Source organism: Bombina bombina, chromosome 5 (assembly GCF_027579735.1).
Source record: "Bombina bombina isolate aBomBom1 chromosome 5, aBomBom1.pri, whole genome shotgun sequence".
NCBI classification, from domain to species: Eukaryota; Metazoa; Chordata; class Amphibia; order Anura; family Bombinatoridae; genus Bombina; species Bombina bombina.
This window is the reverse complement of record NC_069503.1, coordinates 1,158,273,938-1,158,298,934: the sequence shown is the minus strand read 5'-3', so window position 1 is coordinate 1,158,298,934 and position 24,997 is coordinate 1,158,273,938. Positions and strand designations below refer to the sequence as shown.

General features: G+C 43.5%; 1 protein-coding gene across 1 annotated transcript in view; it reads right to left on the bottom strand.

The window, feature by feature from the left end:
* The window catches only part of MROH1 (maestro heat like repeat family member 1), a 1,587,326-nt gene that overhangs the window by 157,618 nt on the left and 1,404,711 nt on the right, over window positions 1-24,997 (bottom strand). The window contains exons 38-39 of the mRNA XM_053715983.1: window positions 15,141-15,287; window positions 14,876-15,064 (exon numbers count right to left, since the gene is read on the bottom strand). Of these exons, the coding sequence (XP_053571958.1) occupies window positions 14,876-15,064; window positions 15,141-15,287 (336 nt within the window). The remainder of the gene's footprint in view (window positions 1-14,875; window positions 15,065-15,140; window positions 15,288-24,997) is intronic.

The following is a 24,997-nucleotide window of genomic DNA, read 5'->3' as shown; positions in this document are numbered from 1 at the left end:
TAATGAGATCAGACACTCTCCTCACACACATGTAACAGCACAGACAAGTAATAAGATCACAAACTCTCCACACACACATGTAACAGCACCGACAGGTAATGAGATCACACACTCTCCTCACACACATGTAACAGCACAGACAGGTAATGAGATCACACACTCACCTCACACACATGTAACAGCACCGACAGGTAATGAGATCTCACACTCTCCTCACACACATGTAACAGCACAGACAGGTAATGAGATCACACACTCTCCTCACACACATGTAACAGCACAGACAGGTAATGAGATCACACACTCTCCTCACACACATGTAACAGCACAGACAGGTAATGAGATCACACACTCTCCTCACACACATGTAACAGCACAGACAGGTAATGAGATCACACACTCTCCTCACACACATGTAACAGCACAGACATGTAATGAGATCTCAAACTCTCCTCACACACATGTAACAGCACAGAAAGTAATGAGATCACACACATGTAACAGCACAGCCATGTAATGAGATCACACACTCTCCTCACACACATGTAACAGCACAGAAAGGTAATTAGATCACACACTCTCCTCACACACATGTAACAGCACAGACAGGTAATGAGATCACACACTCTCCTCACACACATGTAACAGCACAGACACGTAATGAGATCACACACTTTCCTCACACACATGTAACAGCACAGATATGTAATGAGATCACACACATGTAACAGCACAGACACATAATGAGCTCACACCCTCTCCTCATACACATGTAACAGCACAGACACGTAATGAGATCAGACACTCTCCTCACACACATGTAACAGCACAGATATGTAATGAGATCACACACATGTAACAGCACAGACACATAATGAGATCACACCCTCTCCTCACACACATGTAACAGCACAGACACATAATGAGATCAGACACTCTCCTCACACACAAGTAACAGCAAAGACACATAATTAGATCACACACTCTCCTCACACACATGTAAAAGCACAGACAGGTAATTAGATCACACCCTATCCTCACACACATGTAACAGCACAGACACGTAATGAGATCAGACACTCTCCTCACACACATGTAACAGCACAGACATATGAGATCACACACTCTCCTCACACAAATGTAACAGCACAGACACAAAATGAGATCACACACTCTCCTCACACACATGTAACAGCACAGACATATGAGATCACACACTCTCCTCACACAAATGTAACAGCACAGACACAAAATGAGATCACACACTCTCCTCACACACATGTAACAGCACAGACAGGTAATTAGATCAGACACTCTCCTCACACACAAGTAACAGCACAGACACGTAATGAGATCACACCCTCTCTTCACACACATGTAACAGCACAGACACGTAATGAGATCCCACCCTCTCCTCTCACACATGTAACAGCACACACATGTAATGAGATCACACACTCTCCTCACACACATGTAACAGCACAGACACGTAATGAGATCCCACCCTCTCCTCACACACATGTAACAGCACAGACACGTAATGAGATCCCACCCTCTCCTCACACACATGCAACAGAACAGACACGTAATGAGATCCCACCCTCTCCTCACACACATGTAACAGCACAGACACGTAATGAAATCCCACCCTCTCCTCACACACATGTAACAGGACAGGTAATGAGATCCCACCCTCTCCTCACACACATGTAACAGCACAGACACGTAATGAGATCCCACCCTCTCCTCACACACATGTAACAGCACAGACACATAATAAGATCACACCCTCTCCTCACACACATGTAACAGCACAGACAGGTAACGAGATCTCACACTCTCCTCACACACATGTAACAGCACAGACACGTAATGAGATCACACACTCTCCTCACACACATGTAACAGCACAGACAGGTAATGAGATCACACACTCTCCTCACACACATGTAACAGCACAGACACATAATAAGATCACACCCTCTCCTCACACACATGTAACAGCACAGACAGGTAACAAGATCTCACACTCTCCTCACAGCACAGAAAGGTAATGAGATCACACACTCTCCTCACACAAATGTAACAGCACAGACATGTAATGAGATCACACACTCACCTCACACACATGTAACAACACAGACACGTAATGAGATCACACTCTCCTCACACACATGTAACAACACAGACACGTAATGAGATCACACACTCTCCTCACACACATGTAACAACACAGACACGTAATGAGATCACACACTCTCCTCACACACATGTAACAGCACAGACACGTAATGAGATCACACACTCTCCTCACACACATGTAACAGCACAAACAGGTAATGAGATCACACACATGTAACAGCACAGACACGTAATGAGATCCCACCCTTTCCTCACACACATGTAACAGCACAGACACATAATGAGATCTCACACTCTCCTCACACACTTGTAACAGCACAGACACGTAATGAGATCTCACACTCTCCTCACACACATGTAACAGCACAGACACGTAATAAGATCACACACTTGTAACAGCACAGACAGGTAATGAGATCACACACTCTCCTCACACACTTGTAACAGCACAGACACGTAATTAGATCACACACTCTCCTCACACACTTGTAACAGCACAGACACGTAATTAGATCACACACTCTCCTCACACACATGTAACAGCACAGACACATAATGAGATCTCACACTCTCCTCACACACATGTAACAGCACAGACACGTAATGAGATCACACACTCTCCTCACACACATGTAACAGCACAGACACGTAATTAGATCACACACTCTCCTCACACACTTGTAACAGCACAGACACGTAATTAGATCACACACTCTCCTCACACACTTGTAACAGCACAGACACGTAATTAGATCACACACTCTCCTCACACACTTGTAACAGCACAGACACGTAATTAGATCACACACTCTCCTCACACACATGTAACAACACAGACACGTAATGAGATCACACACTCTCCTCACACACATGTAACAGCACAGACACGTAATGAGATCACACACTCTCCTCACACACATGTAACAGCACAAACAGGTAATGAGATCACACACATGTAACAGCACAGACACGTAATGAGATCCCACCCTTTCCTCACACACATGTAACAGCACAGACACATAATGAGATCTCACACTCTCCTCACACACTTGTAACAGCACAGACACGTAATGAGATCTCACACTCTCCTCACACACATGTAACAGCACAGACACGTAATAAGATCACACACTTGTAACAGCACAGACAGGTAATGAGATCACACACTCTCCTCACACACTTGTAACAGCACAGACACGTAATTAGATCACACACTCTCCTCACACACTTGTAACAGCACAGACACGTAATGAGATCACACACTCTCCTCACACACTTGTAACAGCACAGACAGGTAATGAGATCACACACTCTCCTCACACACATGTAACAGCACAGACAGGTAATGAGATCACACACTTGTAACAGCACAGACAGGTAATGAGATCTCACACTCTCCTCACACACTTGTAACAGCACAGACACGTAATTAGATCACACACTCTCCTCACACACATGTAACAGCACAGACACATAATAAGATCACACACTCTCCTCACACACTTGTAACAGCACAGCCACATAATAAGATCACACACTCTCCTCACGCACAGACAGGTATTGAGATCACACACTCTCCTCACACACATGTAACAGCACAGACACATAATAAGATCACACACTCACCTCATACACATGTAACAGCACATACACATAATGAGAGTACACACTCTCCTCACACACATGTAACAGCACAGATATGTAATGAGATCAGACACTCTCCTCACACATATGTAACAGCACAGACAGGTAATGAGATCACACACTCTCCTCACACACATGTAACAGCACAGACAGGTAATGAGATCACACACTCTCCTCACACACATGTAACAGCACAGATATGTAATGAGATCAGACACTCTCCTCACACACATGTAACAGCACAGACAGGTAATGAGATCACACACTCTCCTCACACACATGTAACAGCACAGATAAGTAATGAGATCAAACACTCTCCTCACACACATGTAACAGCACAGACAGGTAATGAGATCACACACTCTCCTCACACACATGTAACAGCACAGATATGTAATGAGATCACACACAGGTAATGAGATCACACACTCTCCTCACACACATGTAACAGCACAGACAGGTAATGAGATCACACACTCTCCTCACACACATGTAACAGCACAGATATGTAATGAGATCACACACATGTAACAGCACAGACAGGTAATTAGATCACACACTCTCCTCACACACATGTAACAGCACAGACACGTAATGAGATCTCACACTCTCCTCACACACATGTAACAGCACAGATATGCAATGAGATCACACACATGTAACAGCACAGACAGGTAATGAGATCTCACACTCTCCTCACACACATGTAACAGCACAGACAGGTAATGAGATCTCACACTCTCCTCACACACATGTAACAGCACAGACACAAAATGAGATCACACACTCTCCTCACACACATGTAACAGCACAGACAGGTAATGAGATCACACACATGTAACAGCACAGACAGGTAATTAGATCACACACTCTCCTCACACACATGTAACAGCACAGACAGGTAATTAGATCACACACTCTCCTCACACACATGTAACAGCACAGACAGGTAATGAGATCACACACTCTCCTCACACACATGTAACAGCACAGACACAAAATGAGATCACACACTCTCCTCACACACATGTAACAGCACAGACATGTAATGAGAGCTCACACTCTCCTCACAGCACCGACAGGTAATGAGATCACACACTCTCCTCACACACATGTAACAGCACAGACACAAAATGAGATCACACACTCTCCTCACACACATGTAACAGCACAGACATGTAATGAGAGCTCACACTCTCCTCACACACATGTAACAGCACAGACATGTAATGAGATCACACACTCACCTCATACACATGTAACAGCACAGACAGGTAATGAGATCTCACACTCTCCTCACACATATGTAACAGCACAGACAGGTAATGAGATCTCACACTCTCCTCACACACATGTAACAGCACAGACAGGTAATGAGATCACACACTCTCCTCACACACATGTAACAGCACAGACAGGTAATGAGATCACACACTCTCCTCACACACATGTAACAGCACAGACAGGTAATGAGATCACACACTCTCCTCACACACATGTAACAGCACAGACAGGTAATGAGATTACACACTCTCCTCACACACATGTAACAGCACAGACACGTAATGAGATCACACACTCTCCTCACACACATGTAACAGCACAGACATGTAATGAGAGCTCACACTCTCCTCACACACATGTAACAGCACAGACATGTAATGAGATCACACACTCACCTCATACACATGTAACAGCACAGACAGGTAATGAGATCTCACACTCTCCTCACACATATGTAACAGCACAGACAGGTAATGAGATCACACACTCTCCTCACACACATGTAACAGCACAGACAGGTAATGAGATTACACACTCTCCTCACACACATGTAACAGCAAAGACAGGTAATGAGAGCTCACACTCTCCTCACACACATGTAACAGCACAGACAGGTAATGAGATCACACACTCTCCTCACACACATGTAACAGCACAGACAGGTAATTAGATCACACACTTTCCTCACACACAAGTAACAGCACAGACACGTAATGAGATCACACACTCTCCTCACACACATGTAACAGCACAGACAGGTAATGAGATCACACCCTCTCCTCACACACATGTAACAGCACAGACAGGTAATGAGATCAGACACTCTCCTCACACACAAGTAACAGCACAGACAGGTAATGAGAACACACACTCTCCTCACACACATGTAACAGCACAGACATGTAATGAGATCACACACTCACCTCACACACATGTAACAGCACAGACAGGTAATGAGATCTCACACTCTCCTCACACACATGTAACAGCACAGACAGGTAACAAGATCTCACACTCTCCTCACAGCACCGACAGGTAATGAGATCACACACTCTCCTCACACACATGTAACAGCACAGACATGTAATGAGATCACACACTCACCTCATACACATGTAACAGCACAGACAGGTAATGAGATCTCACACTCTCCTCACACATATGTAACAGCACAGACAGGTAATGAGATCACACACATGTAACAGCACAGACAGGTAATTAGATCACACTCTCTCCTCACACACATGTAACAGCACAGACAGGTAATGAGATCACACACTCACCTCATACACATGTAACAGCACAGACAGGTAATGAGATCTCACACTCTCCTCACACACAAGTAACAGCACAGACAGGTAATGAGAACACACACTCTCCTCACACACATGTAACAGCACAGACATGTAATGAGATACACACTCACCTCATACACATGTAACAGCACAGACAGGTAATGAGATCTCACACTCTCCTCACACATATGTAACAGCACAGACAGGTAATGAGATCACACACATGTAACAGCACAGACAGGTAATGAGATCACACACTCTCCTCACACACATGTAACAGCACAGACACATAATGTGATCTCACACTCTCCTCACACACATGTAACAGCACAGACAGGTAATGAGATCAGACACTCTCCTCACACACAAGTAACAGCACAGACAGGTAATGAGAACACACACTCTCCTCACACACATGTAACAGCACAGACATGTAATGAGATCACACACTCACCTCACACACATGTAACAGCACAGACAGGTAATGAGATCTCACACTCTCCTCACACACATGTAACAGCACAGACAGGTAACAAGATCTCACACTCTCCTCACAGCACCGACAGGTAATGAGATCACACACTCTCCTCACACACATGTAACAGCACAGACACAAAATGAGATCAGACACTCTCCTCACACACATGTAACAGCACAGACAGGTAATGAGATCACACACTCTCCTCACACACATGTAACAGCACAGACATGTAATGAGATCACACACTCACCTCATACACATGTAACAGCACAGACAGGTAATGAGATCTCACACTCTCCTCACACATATGTAACAGCACAGACAGGTAATGAGATCACACACATGTAACAGCACAGACAGGTAATTAGATCACACACTCTCCTCACACACATGTAACAGCACAGACAGGTAATGAGATCACACACTCACCTCATACACATGTAACAGCACAGACAGGTAATGAGATCTCACACTCTCCTCACACATATGTAACAGCACAGACAGGTAATGAGATCACACACATGTAACAGCACAGACAGGTAATTAGATCACACACTCTCCTCACACACATGTAACAGCACAGACATGTAATGAGATCTCACACTCTCCTCACACACATGTAACAGCACAGACACGTAATGAGATCTCACACTCTGCTCACACACATGTAACAGCACAGACAGGTAATGAGATCACACACTCTCCTCACACACAAGTAACAGCACAGATAAGTAATGAGATCAGACACTCACCTCACACACATGTAACAGCACAGATAAGTAATGAGATCAGACACTCTCCTCACACACATGTAACAGCACAGATAAGTAATGAGATCAGACACTCACCTCACACACAAGTAACAGCACAGATAAGTAATGAGATCAGACACTCACCTCACACACATGTAACAGCACAGATAAGTAATGAGATCAGACACTTACCTCACACACAAGTAACAGCACAGATAAGTAATGAGATCACACACTCTCCTCACACACATGTAACAGCACAGACAGGTAATGAGATCACACACATGTAACAGCACAGACAGGTAATGAGATCACACACTCTCCTCACATACATGTAACAGCACAGACAGGTAATGAGATCACACACTCTCCTCACACACAAGTAACAGCACAGATAAGTAATGAGATCAGACACTCTCCTCACACACATGTAACAGCACAGATATGTAATGAGATCACACACATGTAACAGCACAGACAGGTAATGAGATCACACACTCTCCTCACACACATGTAACAGCACAGACATGTAATGAGATCACACACTCACCTCACACACATGTAACAGCACAGACAGGTAATGAGATCACACACATGTAACAGCACAGACAGGTAATGAGATCAGACACTCTCCTCACACACATGTAACAGCACAGACATGTAATGAGATCACACACTCACCTTACACACATAACAGCACAGACACATAATGAGTTCAGACACTCTCCTTACACACATGTAACAGCACAGACACATAATGAGATCACACACTCTCCTCACACACAAGTAACAGCACAGACACGTAATGAGATCAGACACTCTCCTCACACACATGTAACAGCACAGACAGGTAATGAGATCACACACTCACCTCACACACATGTAACAGCACAGACACGTAATGAGATCCCACACTCTCCTCACACACATGTAACAGCACAGACAGGTAATGAGATCACACACTCACCTCACACACATGTAACAGCACAGACACGTAATGAGATCACACACTCTCCTCACACACATGTAACAGCACAGACAGGTAATGAGATCACACACTCTCCTCACACACAAGTAACAGCACAGATAAGTAATGAGATCAGACACTCACCTCACACACATGTAACAGCACAGATAAGTAATGAGATCAGACACTCTCCTCACACACATGTAACAGCACAGATAAGTAATGAGATCAGACACTCACCTCACACACAAGTAACAGCACAGATAAGTAATGAGATCAGACACTCACCTCACACACAAGTAACAGCACAGATAAGTAATGAGATCACACACTCTCCTCACACACATGTAACAGCACAGACAGGTAATGAGATCACACACATGTAACAGCACAGACAGGTAATGAGATCACACACTCTCCTCACACACATGTAACAGCACAGACAGGTAATGAGATCACACACTCTCCTCACACACAAGTAACAGCACAGATAAGTAATGAGATCAGACACTCTCCTCACACACATGTAACAGCACAGACAGGTAATGAGATCACACACTCTCCTCACACACATGTAACAGCACAGATATGTAATGAGATCACACACATGTAACAGCACAGACAGGTAATGAGATCACACACTCTCCTCACACACATGTAACAGCACAGACATGTAATGAGATCACACACTCACCTCACACACATGTAACAGCACAGACAGGTAATGAGATCACACACATGTAACAGCACAGACAGGTAATGAGATCAGACACTCTCCTCACACACATGTAACAGCACAGACACATAATGAGTTCAGACACTCTCCTTACACACATGTAACAGCACAGACACATAATGAGATCACACAATCTCCTCACACACAAGTAACAGCACAGACACGTAATGAGATCAGACACTCTCCTCACACACATGTAACAGCACAGACACGTAATGAGATCACACACTCTCCTCACACACATGTAACAGCACAGACAGGTAATGAGATCAGACACTCTCCTCACACACATGTAACAGCACAGACATGTAATGAGATCACACACTCACCTTACACACATAACAGCACAGACACATAATGAGTTCAGACACTCTCCTTACACACATGTAACAGCACAGACACATAATGAGATCACACACTCTCCTCACACACAAGTAACAGCACAGACACGTAATGAGATCAGACACTCTCCTCACACACATGTAACAGCACAGACACGTAATGAGATCCCACACTCTCCTCACACACATGTAACAGCACAGACAGGTAATGAGATCACACACTCACCTCACACACATGTAACAGCACAGACACGTAATGAGATCCCACACTCTCCTCACACACATGTAACAGCACAGACAGGTAATGAGATCACACACTCTCCTCACACACAAGTAACAGCACAGATAAGTAATGAGATCAGACACTCACCTCACACACATGTAACAGCACAGATAAGTAATGAGATCAGACACTCTCCTCACACACATGTAACAGCACAGATAAGTAATGAGATCAGACACTCACCTCACACACAAGTAACAGCACAGATAAGTAATGAGATCAGACACTCACCTCACACACAAGTAACAGCACAGATAAGTAATGAGATCACACACTCTCCTCACACACATGTAACAGCACAGACAGGTAATGAGATCACACACATGTAACAGCACAGACAGGTAATGAGATCACACACTCTCCTCACACACATGTAACAGCACAGACAGGTAATGAGATCACACACTCTCCTCACACACAAGTAACAGCACAGATAAGTAATGAGATCAGACACTCTCCTCACACACATGTAACAGCACAGACAGGTAATGAGATCACACACTCTCCTCACACACATGTAACAGCACAGATATGTAATGAGATCACACACATGTAACAGCACAGACAGGTAATGAGATCACACACTCTCCTCACACACATGTAACAGCACAGACATGTAATGAGATCACACACTCACCTCACACACATGTAACAGCACAGACAGGTAATGAGATCACACACATGTAACAGCACAGACAGGTAATGAGAGCAGACACTCTCCTCACACACAAGTAACAGCACAGACACATAATGAGTTCAGACACTCTCCTTACACACATGTAACAGCACAGACACATAATGAGATCACACAATCTCCTCACACACAAGTAACAGCACAGACACGTAATGAGATCAGACACTCTCCTCACACACATGTAACAGCACAGACACGTAATGAGATCACACACTCTCCTCACACACATGTAACAGCACAGACAGGTAATGAGATCACACACTCACCTCACACACATGTAACAGCACAGACACATAATGAGATCTCACACTCTCCTCACATACATGTAACAGCACAGACAGGTAATGAGATCACACACATGTAACAGCACAGACACATAATGAGATCTCACACTCTCCTCATACACATGTAACAGCACATACACGTAATGAGACTACACACTCTCCTCATACACACGTAACAGCACAGACAGGTAATGAGATCACACACTCTCCTCACACACATGTGACAGCACAGACAGGTAATGAGATCAGACACTCTCCTCACACACATGTAACAGCACAGACACGTAATGAGATCACACACTATCCTTACACACATGTAACAGCACAGACAGGTAATGAGATCACACACTCTCCTCACACACATGTAACAGCACAGACAGGTAATGAGATCTCACACTCTCCTCACACACATGTAACAGCACAGACACGTAATGAGATCACACACTCTCCTCACACACATGTAACAGCACAGACAGGTAATGAGATCACACACTCTCCTCACACACATGTAACAGCACAGACAGGTAATGAGATCTCACACTCTCCTCACACACATGTAACAGCACAGACACGTAATGAGATTACACACTCTTCTCACACACATGTAACAGCAAAGACACGTAATGAGATCACACACTCACCTCACACACATGTAACAGCACAGACAGGTAATGAGATCTCACACTCTCCTCACACACATGTAACAGCACAGACAGGTAATGAGATCTCACACTCTCCTCACACACATGTAACAGAACAGACAGGTAATGAGATCTCACACTCTCCTCACACACATGTAACAGCACAGACACGTAATGAGATCACACACTCACCTCACACACATGTAACAGCACAGACAGGTAATGAGATCTCACACTCTCCTCACACACATGTAACTGCACAGACAGGTAATGAGATCTCACACTCTCCTCACACACATGTAACAGAACAGACAGGTAATGAGATCTCACACTCTCCTCACACACAAGTAATAGCACAGACACGTAATGAGATCACACTCTCCTCATACACATGTAACAGCACAGACACATAATGAGATATCACACTCTCCTCATACACAAGTAACAGCACAGACACGTAATGAGATCCGACACTCACCTCACACACATGTAACAACACAGACACGTAATGAGATCACACACTCTCCTCACACACATGTAACAACACAGACACGTAATGAGATCACACACTCTCCTCACACACATGTAACAGCACAGACAGGTAATGAGATCACACACTCTCCTCACACACATGTAACAGCACAGACAGGTAATGAGATTACACACTCTCCTCACACACATGTAACAGCACAGACAGGTAATGAGATTACACACTCTCCTCACACACATGTAACAGCAAAGACATATAATGAGATCTCACACTCTCCGCACACACATGTAACAGAACAGACACGTAATGAGATCACACACTCTCCTCACACACATGTAACAGCACAGACATGTAATGAGATCACACACTCACCTCACACACATGTAACAGCACAGACAGGTAATGAGATCTCACACTCTCCTCACACACATGTAACAGCACAGACAGGTAATGAGATCTCACACTCTCCTCACACAAATGTAACAGCACAGACAGGTAATGAGATCTCACACTCTCCTCACACACAAGTAACAGCACAGACACGTAATGAGATCACACTCTCCTCATACACATGTAACAGCACAGACACATAATGAGATCTCACACTCTCCTCATACACAAGTAACAGCACAGACACGTAATGAGATCAGACACTCACCTCACACACATGTAACAACACAGACACGTAATGAGATCACACACTCTCCTCACACACATGTAACAGCACAGACACGTAATGAGATCACACACTCTCCTCACACACATGTAACAGCATTATATTAGTAACAGCCATCATGAGATAAAAGTACAGTAAACATCAAGTGGAGAGGATGGATCTTCTGATAATGGTACAGTAAGTGCTTTTATATGAACAGTGTAAAGGATCATCATAGCACCTTTCTTCATATATAAAAGGGACAGTGTATTATAAAAAATGTCTTCCTCTTAACGTGTGTGCAATTACTTCTTATACTAGCTGCAGAGTTTAAACGGTATGGGCAATTGCTGAAATGTTCAGTTTAGGTGAGGATTCAACAGGCATAAACGGATATTTCAAATGACAAGATAAAGGTAAAATAGCTATTTGTAAGCAATTTAAAACAATCCAGTAGGTAAAATGGATCTTTGGGATCACATTAAAAGGAAGAAAAAATCCCATTACACTGTCCCTTTAATAACTCTTCACTAAAAGTCACTCACAGACCCAATTCAGCCAGAATATGAAGAAAGATTTCCAGGCAGGATACTGAAAGACTGAAGACACAGAGACACATGGTCAGATATCCCACCAGACTGAAGACATAGAGACACATGGTCAGATATCCCACCAGACTGAAGACAGAGACACATGGTCAGATATCCCACAAGCCGGAAGACATAGAGACACATTGTCAAATATCCCACCAGACTGAAGACATAGAGACACATAGTCAGATATCCCACCAGACTGAAGACATAGAGACACATGGTCAGATATCCCACCAGCCTGAAGACATAGAGACACATGGTCAGATATCCCACCAGCCTGAAGACAAAGAGACACATGGTCAGATATCCCATCAGCCTGAAGATATAGAGACACATGGTCAGATATCCCACCAGTCTGAAGATATAGAGACACATTGTGAGATATCCCACCAGACTGAAGACATAGACACACATGATCAGATATCTCACCAGACTGAAGACAAAGAGACACATGGTCAGATATCCCACCAGACTGAAGATATATAGACACATGGTTCGATATCCCATCCTACTGATGACATAGAAACACATGGTCAAATATCCCACCAGACTGAAGACATAGAGACACATGGTCAGATATCCCACCAGACTGAAGACATAGACACACATGATCAGATATTTAACCAGACTGAAGTCATAGACACACATGGTCAGATATCCCACCAGCCTGAAGACAGAGACACATAGAGACAGATATCCCACCAGACTGAAGACAAAGAGACACATGGTCAGATATCCCACCAGACTGAAGACATAGAGACACATTGTCAAATATCCCACCAGATGGAAAACATAGAGACACATGGTCAGATATCCCACCAGATTGAAGACATAGAGACACATGGTCAGATATCCCACCAGACTGAAGACCTAGAGACACATGGTCAGATATCCCACCAGACTGAAGACATAGACACACATGGTCAGATATCTCACCAGTCTGAAGACATAGAGACACATTGTCAGATATACCACCATACTGGTGACATAGAGACACATGGTCAAATATCCCACTAGACTGAAGACATAGAGACACATGGTAAGATATCCAACCAGACTGAAGATATATAGACACATGGTTAGATATCCCACCATACTGATGACATAGTCAAATATCCTACCAGACTGAAGACATAGAGACACATGGTCAGATATCCCACCAGACTGAAGACAGACACACATGATCAGATATCTCACCAGACTGAAGACATAGAGACACATGGTCAGATATCTCACCAGACTGAAGACAAAGAGACACATGGTCAGATATCCCACCAGCCTGAAGACAGAGACACATGGTTAGATATCCCACCAGACTGAAGACAAAGAGACACATGGTCAGATATCCCACCAGACTGAAGACAGAGACACATGATCAGATATCCCACCAGACTGAAGACATAGAGACACATGGTCAGATATCCCACCAGACTGAAGACATAGAGACACATTGTCAAATATCCCACCATCCTGAAGACATAGAGACACATGGTCAGATATCCAACCAGACTGAAGACATAGAGACACATGGTCAGATATCCCACCAGACAGAAGACCAGAGAGCACATGTTGTCCCTGCTCTGTTGTACTCACATGGTCGAAGAATGGTCGTATACGTATTGCTGTGTGAATGAGCAGAGAGCGCACATCTGCTTCCTGTACAAAGGGAAGGAGGACAGACATACTAGACATGGCCTCTTGAGTTACCACATGCTCAGGGTCCTCCCGGTCATCCATAGCATTAATCATCGAAGTGAGAATCTGACTTCCATGTTTGCTCACCTAGAGGGAGAAAGCACAAAGTAAATCCCCTATCACAATGTATGTGCACATCCCAGGGCAGTACCACCACTCTCACCTTGTCAGGGGCACCAGAAGCAAGGTTCCCCAGGCCCCGCACAGCCAGCATGCGCACAGTCACATTGCTGTCTTTGAGACGACTTGTCATATTGTCCATTAGTGGTTCAAGCACTAAAAGATCACCCACCTCACTGTTCCGGAGCAGCTGCATAAACATATGAGAAGTTTACTTTGCAATAATGCTCTATGTTCACGCTGAGCTGTAACATATAGTTATAGAGGTTAATCACAACTGTCCTTTAGGTACTTTATTACTTGTCTCCTTGTCATCATTACACAGATAATCTCAGAAACAACCACAGACATGTTTAACACAATTCTAACAAAATAATGTTACTGCAGATGGCAAAATATATCAACATTAAGGTAGGGAGCAATATGTTTATAGGGAGATATACAATAATTGCAATAACATAGCAAGTGTTTTACCTGCATTGGTTATATTTCAGTGAATATATTAAATGCATTTCTCAAATAGCTAATCATGAAAACAGAATTTATGTTTACCTGATAAATTTCTTTCTCCAACGGTGTGTCCGGTCCACGGCGTCATCCTTACTTGTGGGATATTCTCTTCCCCAACAGGAAATGGCAAAGAGCCCAGCAAAGCTGGTCACATGATCCCTCCTAGGCTCCGCCTACCCCAGTCATTCGACCGACGTTAAGGAGGAATATTTGCATAGGAGAAACCATATGGTACCGTGGTGACTGTAGTTAAAGAAAATAAATTATCAGACCTGATTAAAAAACCAGGGCGGGCCGTGGACCGGACACACCGTTGGAGAAAGAAATTTATCAGGTAAACATAAATTCTGTTTTCTCCAACATAGGTGTGTCCGGTCCACGGCGTCATCCTTACTTGTGGGAACCAATACCAAAGCTTTAGGACACGGATGAAGGGAGGGAGCAAATCAGGTCACCTAAATGGAAGGCACCACGGCTTGCAAAACCTTTCTCCCAAAAATAGCCTCAGAAGAAGCAAAAGTATCAAACTTGTAAAATTTGGTAAAAGTGTGCAGTGAAGACCAAGTCGCTGCCCTACATATCTGATCAACAGAAGCCTCGTTCTTGAAGGCCCATGTGGAAGCCACAGCCCTAGTGGAATGAGCTGTGATTCTTTCGGGAGGCTGCCGTCCGGCAGTCTCGTAAGCCAATCTGATGATGCTTTTAATCCAAAAAGAGAGAGAGGTAGAAGTTGCTTTTTGACCTCTCCTTTTACCTGAATAAACAACAAACAAGGAAGATGTTTGTCTAAAATCCTTTGTAGCATCTAAATAGAATTTTAGAGCGCGAACAACATCCAAATTGTGCAACAAACGTTCCTTCTTTGAAACTGGTTTTGGACACAGAGAAGGTACGATAATCTCCTGGTTAATGTTTTTGTTAGAAACAACTTTTGGAAGAAAACCAGGTTTAGTACGTAAAACCACCTTATCTGCATGGAACACCAGATAAGGAGGAGAACACTGCAGAGCAGATAATTCTGAGACTCTTCTAGCAGAAGAAATCGCAACTAAAAACAAAACTTTCCAAGATAATAACTTAATATCAACGGAATGTAAGGGTTCAAACGGAACCCCCTGAAGAACTGAAAGAACTAAATTGAGACTCCAAGGAGGAGTCAAAGGTTTGTAAACAGGCTTGATTCTAACCAGAGCCTGAACAAAGGCTTGAACATCTGGCACAGCTGCCAGCTTTTTGTGAAGTAATACCGACAAGGCAGAAATCTGTCCCTTCAGGGAACTAGCAGATAATCCTTTTTCCAATCCTTCTTGAAGGAAGGATAGAATCCTAGGAATCTTAACCTTGTCCCAAGGGAATCCTTTAGATTCACACCAACAGATATATTTTTTCCAAATTTTGTGGTAAATCTTTCTAGTTACAGGCTTTCTGGCCTGAACAAGAGTATCGATAACAGAATCTGAGAATCCTCGCTTCGATAAAATCAAGCGTTCAATCTCCAAGCAGTCAGCTGGAGTGAAACCAGATTCGGATGTTCGAACGGACCCTGAACAAGAAGGTCTCGTCTCAAAGGTAGCTTCCAAGGTGGAGCCGATGACATATTCACCAGATCTGCATACCAAGTCCTGCGTGGCCACGCAGGAGCTATCAAGATCACCGACGCCCTCTCCTGATTGATCCTGGCTACCAGCCTGGGGATGAGAGGAAATGGCGGGAACACATAAGCTAGTTTGAAGGTCCAAGGTGCTACTAGTGCATCCACTAGAGCCGCCTTGGGATCCCTGGATCTGGCCCCGTAGCAAGGAACTTTGAAGTTCTGACGAGAGGCCATCAGATCCATGTCTGGAATGCCCCACAGGTGAGTGACTTGGGCAAAGATTTCCGGATGGAGTTCCCACTCCCCCGGATGCAATGTCTGACGACTCAGAAAATCCGCTTCCCAATTTTCCACTCCTGGGATGTGGATAGCAGACAGGTGGCAGGAGTGAGACTCCGCCCATAGAATGATTTTGGTCACTTCTTCCATCGCTAGGGAACTCCTTGTTCCCCCCTGATGGTTGATGTACGCAACAGTTGTCATGTTGTCTGATTGAAACCGTATGAACTTGGTCCTCGCTAGCCGAGGCCAGGCCTTGAGAGCATTGAATATCGCTCTCAGTTCCAGAATATTTATCGGTAGAAGAGATTCTTCCCGAGACCAAAGACCCTGAGCTTTCAGGGATCCCCAGACCGCGCCCCAGCCCATCAGACTGGCGTCGGTCGTGACAATGACCCACTCTGGTCTGCGGAACGTCATCCCTTGAGACAGATTGTCCAGGGACAGCCACCAACGGAGTGAGTCTCTGGTCCTCTGATTTACTTGTATCTTCGGAGACAAGTCTGTATAGTCCCCATTCCACTGACTGAGCATGCACAGTTGTAATGGTCTTAGATGAATGCGCGCAAAAGGAACTATGTCCATCGCCGCTACCATCAACCCGATCACTTCCATGCACTGAGCTATGGAAGGAAGAGGAACGGAATGAAGTATCCGACAAGAGTCTAGAAGTTTTGTTTTTCTGGCCTCTGTTAGAAAGATCCTCATTTCTAAAGAGTCTATAATTGTTCCCAAGAAGGGAACCCTTGTTGACGGGGATAGAGAACTCTTTTCCACGTTCACTTTCCAGCCGTGAGATCTGAGAAAGGCCAGGACAATGTCCGTGTGAGCCTTTGCTTGAGGAAGGGACGACGCTTGAATCAGAATGTCGTCCAGGTAAGGTACTACTGCAATGCCCCTTGGTCTTAGCACCGCTAGAAGGGAGCCTAGTACCTTTGTGAAAATCCTTGGAGCAGTGGCTAATCCGAAAGGAAGCGCCACAAACTGGTAATGTTTGTCCAGGAATGCAAACCTTAGGAACCGATGATGTTCCTTGTGGATAGGAATATGTAGATACGCATCCTTTAAATCCACCGTGGTCATGAATTGACCCTCCTGGATGGAAGGAAGAATAGTTCGAATGGTTTCCATCTTGAAAGATGGAACCTTGAGAAACTTGTTTAAGATCTTGAGATCTAAGATTGGTCTGAACGTTCCCTCTTTTTTGGGAACTATGAACAGATTGGAGTAGAACCCCATCCCTTGTTCTCTTAGTGGAACAGGATGAATCACTCCCATTTTTAACAGGTCTTCTACACAATGTAAGAACGCCTGTCTTTTTATATGGTCTGAAGACAACTGAGACCTGTGGAACCTCCCCCTTGGGGGAAGTCCCTTGAATTCCAGAAGATAACCCTGGGAGACTATTTCTAGCGCCCAAGGATCCAGAACATCTCCTGCCCAAGCCTGAGCGAAGAGAGAGAGTCTGCCCCCCACCAGATCCGGTCCCGGATCGGGGGCCAATATTTCATGCTGTCTTGGTAGCAGTGGCAGGCTTCTTGGCCTGCTTTCCCTTGTTCCAGCCTTGCATTGGTCTCCAAGCTGGCTTGGCTTGAGAAGTATTACCCTCTTGCTTAGAGGACGTAGCACTTTGGGCTGGTCCGTTTTTACGAAAGGGACGAAAATTGGGTCTATTTTTCGCCTTGAAAGGCCGATCCTGAGGAAGGGCGTGGCCCTTACCCCCAGTGATATCCGAGATAATCTCTTTCAAGTCAGGGCCAAACAGCGTTTTCCCCTTGAAAGGAATGTTTAGTAGCTTGTTCTTGGAAGACGCGTCAGCCGACCAAGATTTCAACCAAAGCGCTCTGCGCGCCACAATAGCAAACCCAGAATTCTTAGCCGCTAACCTAGCCAATTGCAAAGTGGCGTCTAGGGTGAAAGAATTAGCCAATTTGAGAGCATTGATTCTGTCCATAATCTCCTCATAAGGAGGAGAATCACTATCGAGCGCCTTTATCAGTTCATCAAACCAGAAACATGCGGCTGTAGTGACAGGGACAATGCATGAAATTGGTTGTAGAAGGTAACCCTGCTGAACAAACATCTTTTTAAGCAAACCTTCTAATTTTTTATCCATAGGATCTTTGAAAGCACAACTATCCTCTATGGGTATAGTGGTGCGTTTGTTTAAAGTAGAAACCGCTCCCTCGACCTTGGGGACTGTCTGCCATAAGTCCTTTCTGGGGTCGACCATAGGAAACAATTTTTTAAATATGGGGGGAGGGACGAAAGGAATACCGGGCCTTTCCCATTCTTTATTAACAATGTCCGCCACCCGCTTGGGTATAGGAAAAGCTTCTGGGAGCTCCGGCACCTCTAGGAACTTGTCCATTTTACATAGTTTCTCTGGGATGACCAACTTTTCACAATCATCCAGAGTGGATAATACCTCCTTAAGCAGAATGCTTATCCATTACAGCCGTTAATTGTTGCATAGTAAGCAGTATTGGCGCGCTAGATGTACTAGGGGCCTCCTGAGTGGGCAAGACTCGTGTAGACGAAGGAGGGAATGATGCAGTACCATGCTTACTCCCCTCACTTGAGGAATCATCTTGGGCATCATTGTCATTATCACATAAATCACATTTATTTAAATGAACAGGAATTCTGGCTTCCCCACATTCAGAACACAGTCTATCTGGTAGTTCAGACATGTTAAACAGGCATAAACTTGATAATAAAGTACAAAAAACGTTTTAAAATAAAACCGTTACTGTCACTTTAAATTTTAAACTGAACACACTTTATTACTGCAATTGCGAAAAAACATGAAGGAATTGTACAAAATTCACCAAATTTTCACCACAGTGTCTTAAAGCCTTAAAAGTATTGCACACCAAATTTGGAAGCTTTAACCCTTAAAATAACGGAACCGGAGCCGTTTTAACACTTTAACCCCTTTACAGTCCCTGGTATCTGCTTTGCTGAGACCCAACCAAGCCCAAAGGGGAATACGATACCAAATGACGCCTTCAGAAAGTCTTTTCTAAGTATCAGAGCTCCTCTCACATGCGACTGCATGCCATGCCTCTCAAAAACAAGTGCGCCACACCGGCGCGAAAATGAGACTCTGCTTATGCTTTGGGAAAGCAAAACTACAGTTAAACACTAAAAAACTCTAAGCCATCTCCGTGGAGATGTTGCCTGTACAACGGCAAAGAGAATGACTGGGGTAGGCGGAGCCTAGGAGGGATCATGTGACCAGCTTTGCTGGGCTCTTTGCCATTTCCTGTTGGGGAAGAGAATATCCCACAAGTAAGGATGACGCCGTGGACCGGACACACCTATGTTGGAGAAATATTGCAGAGAACATTATTTTCTTTGGACTTTAGGAAATAATTTGCAGACCATAACGAAGCAGTCAGAATGGGATTTGTTTATGGGTTAATATACTCTACTTTTCAATATATGGTTTTTATTTTTAGCTGTCTTATATCTGGACAGTGCACTGTTTTAGGATAGCACCGAGCAAGTGTAGTCAGCAAGACTTTACTTCCATATGTTGTTCTAGGGATGCAAACAGATTTATCAGGTAAAACTAAATATCCAAGGAAGCCTCATTCTGGCCCAATATTTGTTTTTCATGGATGTTATCCATTTCTTATCAATCGTCATTTCTGAGAAGTAATTGTGGCTAATGAAATCTGCCGCTAAATTCTCTATGCCTGGGTTGTGCATAAAAGAAATCCCCCATAAGTTTTTTTCTGCCCCGTGAAGGATATTTGCTGCTACCCACATGGTTAAGTGAGGCAAAGATGTCAGGTTGTTCAACTGAAGTCTGAAACAACCAGAGATTTGAGACCAATAAAAATGTCCAGATTTTCAGGACATTGACACTGATCTTTTTTTAATTCTGACAAACCTGCTTCTGTGTAACCGTGTGTCAGCCCTGTCTGATGAGTGTAACACATAATCTTACATGACATTTAGCTTTGGTAAAGGAGAAAATGAGTCTGGGTACAAGACAAAATTATAAGTAGGAAAAGTACTAAACTTTTACAATTTATTGGGTTGCAGAGTCTTTACACAATAGTGATTTTAAAACTGGTAATATCTAAGCTGTAAACTGAATATGGCCAGTAACTATTTTTTTTTTGGACAAAGTCTTCACTATTATGTCATCTAAATAAGAGGTCATTACATTTTTTGTGTTGAGATTTCTAACAGCACTGCCAGGCCTTGGTAATGTAATCAGGCTAAAGAGAGTAACCTCATAGTGACAATAAAAATGCTTAGCCACAAATCTGAGCAATCTGCTGGTCTGGATGAATGCCAATATGTACATAAGTATCATCCAGATCTACTGAATCTGGTCTGGATAAATGGCAATATGTACATAAGTACCGTCCAGATCTACTGAATCTAAAGCTGGTCTGGATGAATGACAATATGTATATAAGAACAATCCAGATCTACTGAATCTGAAGCTGGTCTGGATGAATAGCAATATGTACATAAGTACCGTCCAGATCTACTGAATCTGAAGCTGGTCTGGATGAATGACAATATGTATATAAGAACAATCCAGATCTACTGAATCTGAAGCTGGTCTGGATGAATAGCAATATGTACATAAGTACCGTCCAGATCTACTGAATCTGAAGCTGGTCTGGATGAATAGCAATATGTACATAAGTACCGTCCAGATCTACTGAATCTGAAGCTGGTCTGGATGAATGACAATATGTACATAAGAACAATCCAGATCTACTGAATCTGAAGCTGGTCTGGATAAATGGCAATATGTACATAAGTACCGTCCAGATCTACTGAATCTGAAGCTGGTCTGGATAAATGGCAATATGTACATAAGTACCGTCCAGATCTACTGAATCTAAAGCTGGTCTGTATGAATGACAACATGTACATAAGAACAATCCAGATCTACTGAATCTGAAGCTGGTCTGGATGAATAGCAATATCTACCTAAGTACCGTCCAGATCTACTGAATCTGAAGCTGGTCTGGATAAATGGCAATATGTACATAAGTACCATCCAGATCTACTGAATCTAAAGCTGGTCTGTATGAATGACAACATGTACATAAGAACAATCCAGATCTACTGAATCTGAAGCTGGTCTGGATGAATAGCAATATCTACATAAGTACCGTCCAGATCTACTGAATCTGAAGCTGGTCTGGATAAATGACAATATGTACATAAGTACCGTCCAGATCTACTGAATCTGAAGCTGGTCTGGATAAATGGCAATATGTACATAAGTACCGTCCAGATCTACTGAATCTAAAGCTGGTCTGGATGAATGACAATATATACATAAGAACAATCCAGATCTACTGAATCTGAAGCTGGTCTGGATGAATGGCAATATGTACATAAGTACCGTCCAGATCTACTGAATCTGAAGCTGGTCTGGATGAATGGCAATATGTACATAAGTACAGTCCAGATCTACTGAATCTGAAGCTGGTCTGGATAAATGGCAATATGTACATAAGTACAGTCCAGATCTACTGAATCTGAAGCTGGTCTGGATGAATGGCAATGTGTACATAAGTACCATCCATATCTACTGAATCTGAAGCTGGTCTGGATGAATGACAATATGTACATAAGTACCGTCCAGATCTACTGAATCTGAAGCTGGTCTGGATGAATGGCAATATGTACATACAATAAGTACAGTCCAGATCTACTGAATCTGAAGCTGGTCTGGATTAATGGCAATATGTACATAAGTACCATCCAGATCTACTGAATCTGAAGCTGGTCTGGATGAATGGCAATATGTACATAAGTACCGTCAAGATCTACTGAATCTGAAGCTGGTCTGGATGAATGGCAATATGTACATAAGTACCATCCAGATCTACTGAATCTGAAGCTGGTCTGGATGAATGGCAATATGTACATAAGTACCGTCCATATCTACTGAATCTGAAGCTGGTCTGGATGAATGGCAATATGTAGATAAGTACCGTCCAGATCTACTGAATCTGAAGCTGGTCTGGATGAAAGGCAATATGTACATAAGTACTGTCCAGATCTACTGAATCTGAAGCTAGTCTGGATGAATGGCAATATGTAAAATAAGTACCATCCAGATCTACTGAATCTTGTCTGGATGAATGGCAATATGTACATACAGTAAGTACTGTTCAGATCTAGTGAATCTTGTCTGGATGAATGGCAATATGTACATACAGTGAGTACTGTTCAGATCTACTGAATCTTGTCTGGATGAATGGCAATATGAACATACAGTAAGAACTGTTCAGATCTACTGAATCTTGTCTGGATAAATGGCAATATGTACATAAGTACCGTCCAGATCTACTGAATCTGAAGCTGGTCTGGATGAATGGCAATATGTACATAAGTACCGTCCAGATCTACTGAATCTGAAGCTGGTCTGGATGAATGGCAATATGTACATAAGTACCATCCAGATCTACTGAATCTGAAGCTTTAATGACTCTTCCACTGGACAACAAACCAGTTTAGCTTAGAAAAAATAAGATAAAAATGAATAAACATTGCTTCTGTAGGTGCCTGGAAAATGAGTTTATTGTGCAGAGATAAACTAGAACCACCTCACCCGATAAAGAAAATGCCTTGAATATGGTTAAGAATGATCTTTGGCATTCCTGGATGTTGGTGTTAATACACCAACATCACCCATAATACCATCCGGCACAGACCATTCATGTTAGCGTTGCAGAGTACACATGTCCTGGCTGTTGCACCAATGCCTGGAATTGATCCTGGGGCCTCCGGTCCCTGGCCGGTTGCCTTTCCTCCTGAGCAACTGGAGGATTCAGGTTCTGCATTAGAACTGCTTATTCAACTTCCTGTTCTGGCTGGCTCTCTGGCTCCACCTGCCTGCCAGCTGCAGGTAGTTACTGAAGCAGCACTCTATATAAGCAGCTTCCTGTGTGTGTCTGAGTATAGGATCTTTACCTGGGTGTGCTTATCCTGAGAGATTTCCTTTTCTGAACTTTGTTGCTTCACGATTCTGCCTGGCTTTGCCTGGAAGTGTTTTGACGTTACTCTTTGGCTACCGATTCTGTACTGTCTTTTGACGGTTGCTTTTAACCTCTGGCCTGGATATCGACTCTGCTTCTGCTTGCTTCCACTACTATTTTGGTTATGTCCTGGGACTATGTTCTTATAGTCACTTCCCAACCCTTGGGTCCCTTCCTGGACAGACTATATACTACCCGTGCCAATTCATCTAGGCAGTTGCAAGTCCTGCAACCATTTATACACTACATTCCTCTAATGCAGGAGTGTGAACCTCTTTGAGAGTCAGTACATAAATTATTGATAGTCTCCTTTAAAATAATTGAGTGCACAATAAGAGATTGTATAGACATTACAGGAATACACATAAACTCTACACAATACAAAATGGCCTTATTCGCGGATGACGTCATATTGACATTGACGAGACCCCTGTTGTCGTTACCCCCTCTGTACTCTTTGTTGCAGCAATTTAGCACCCTATCAGGCTG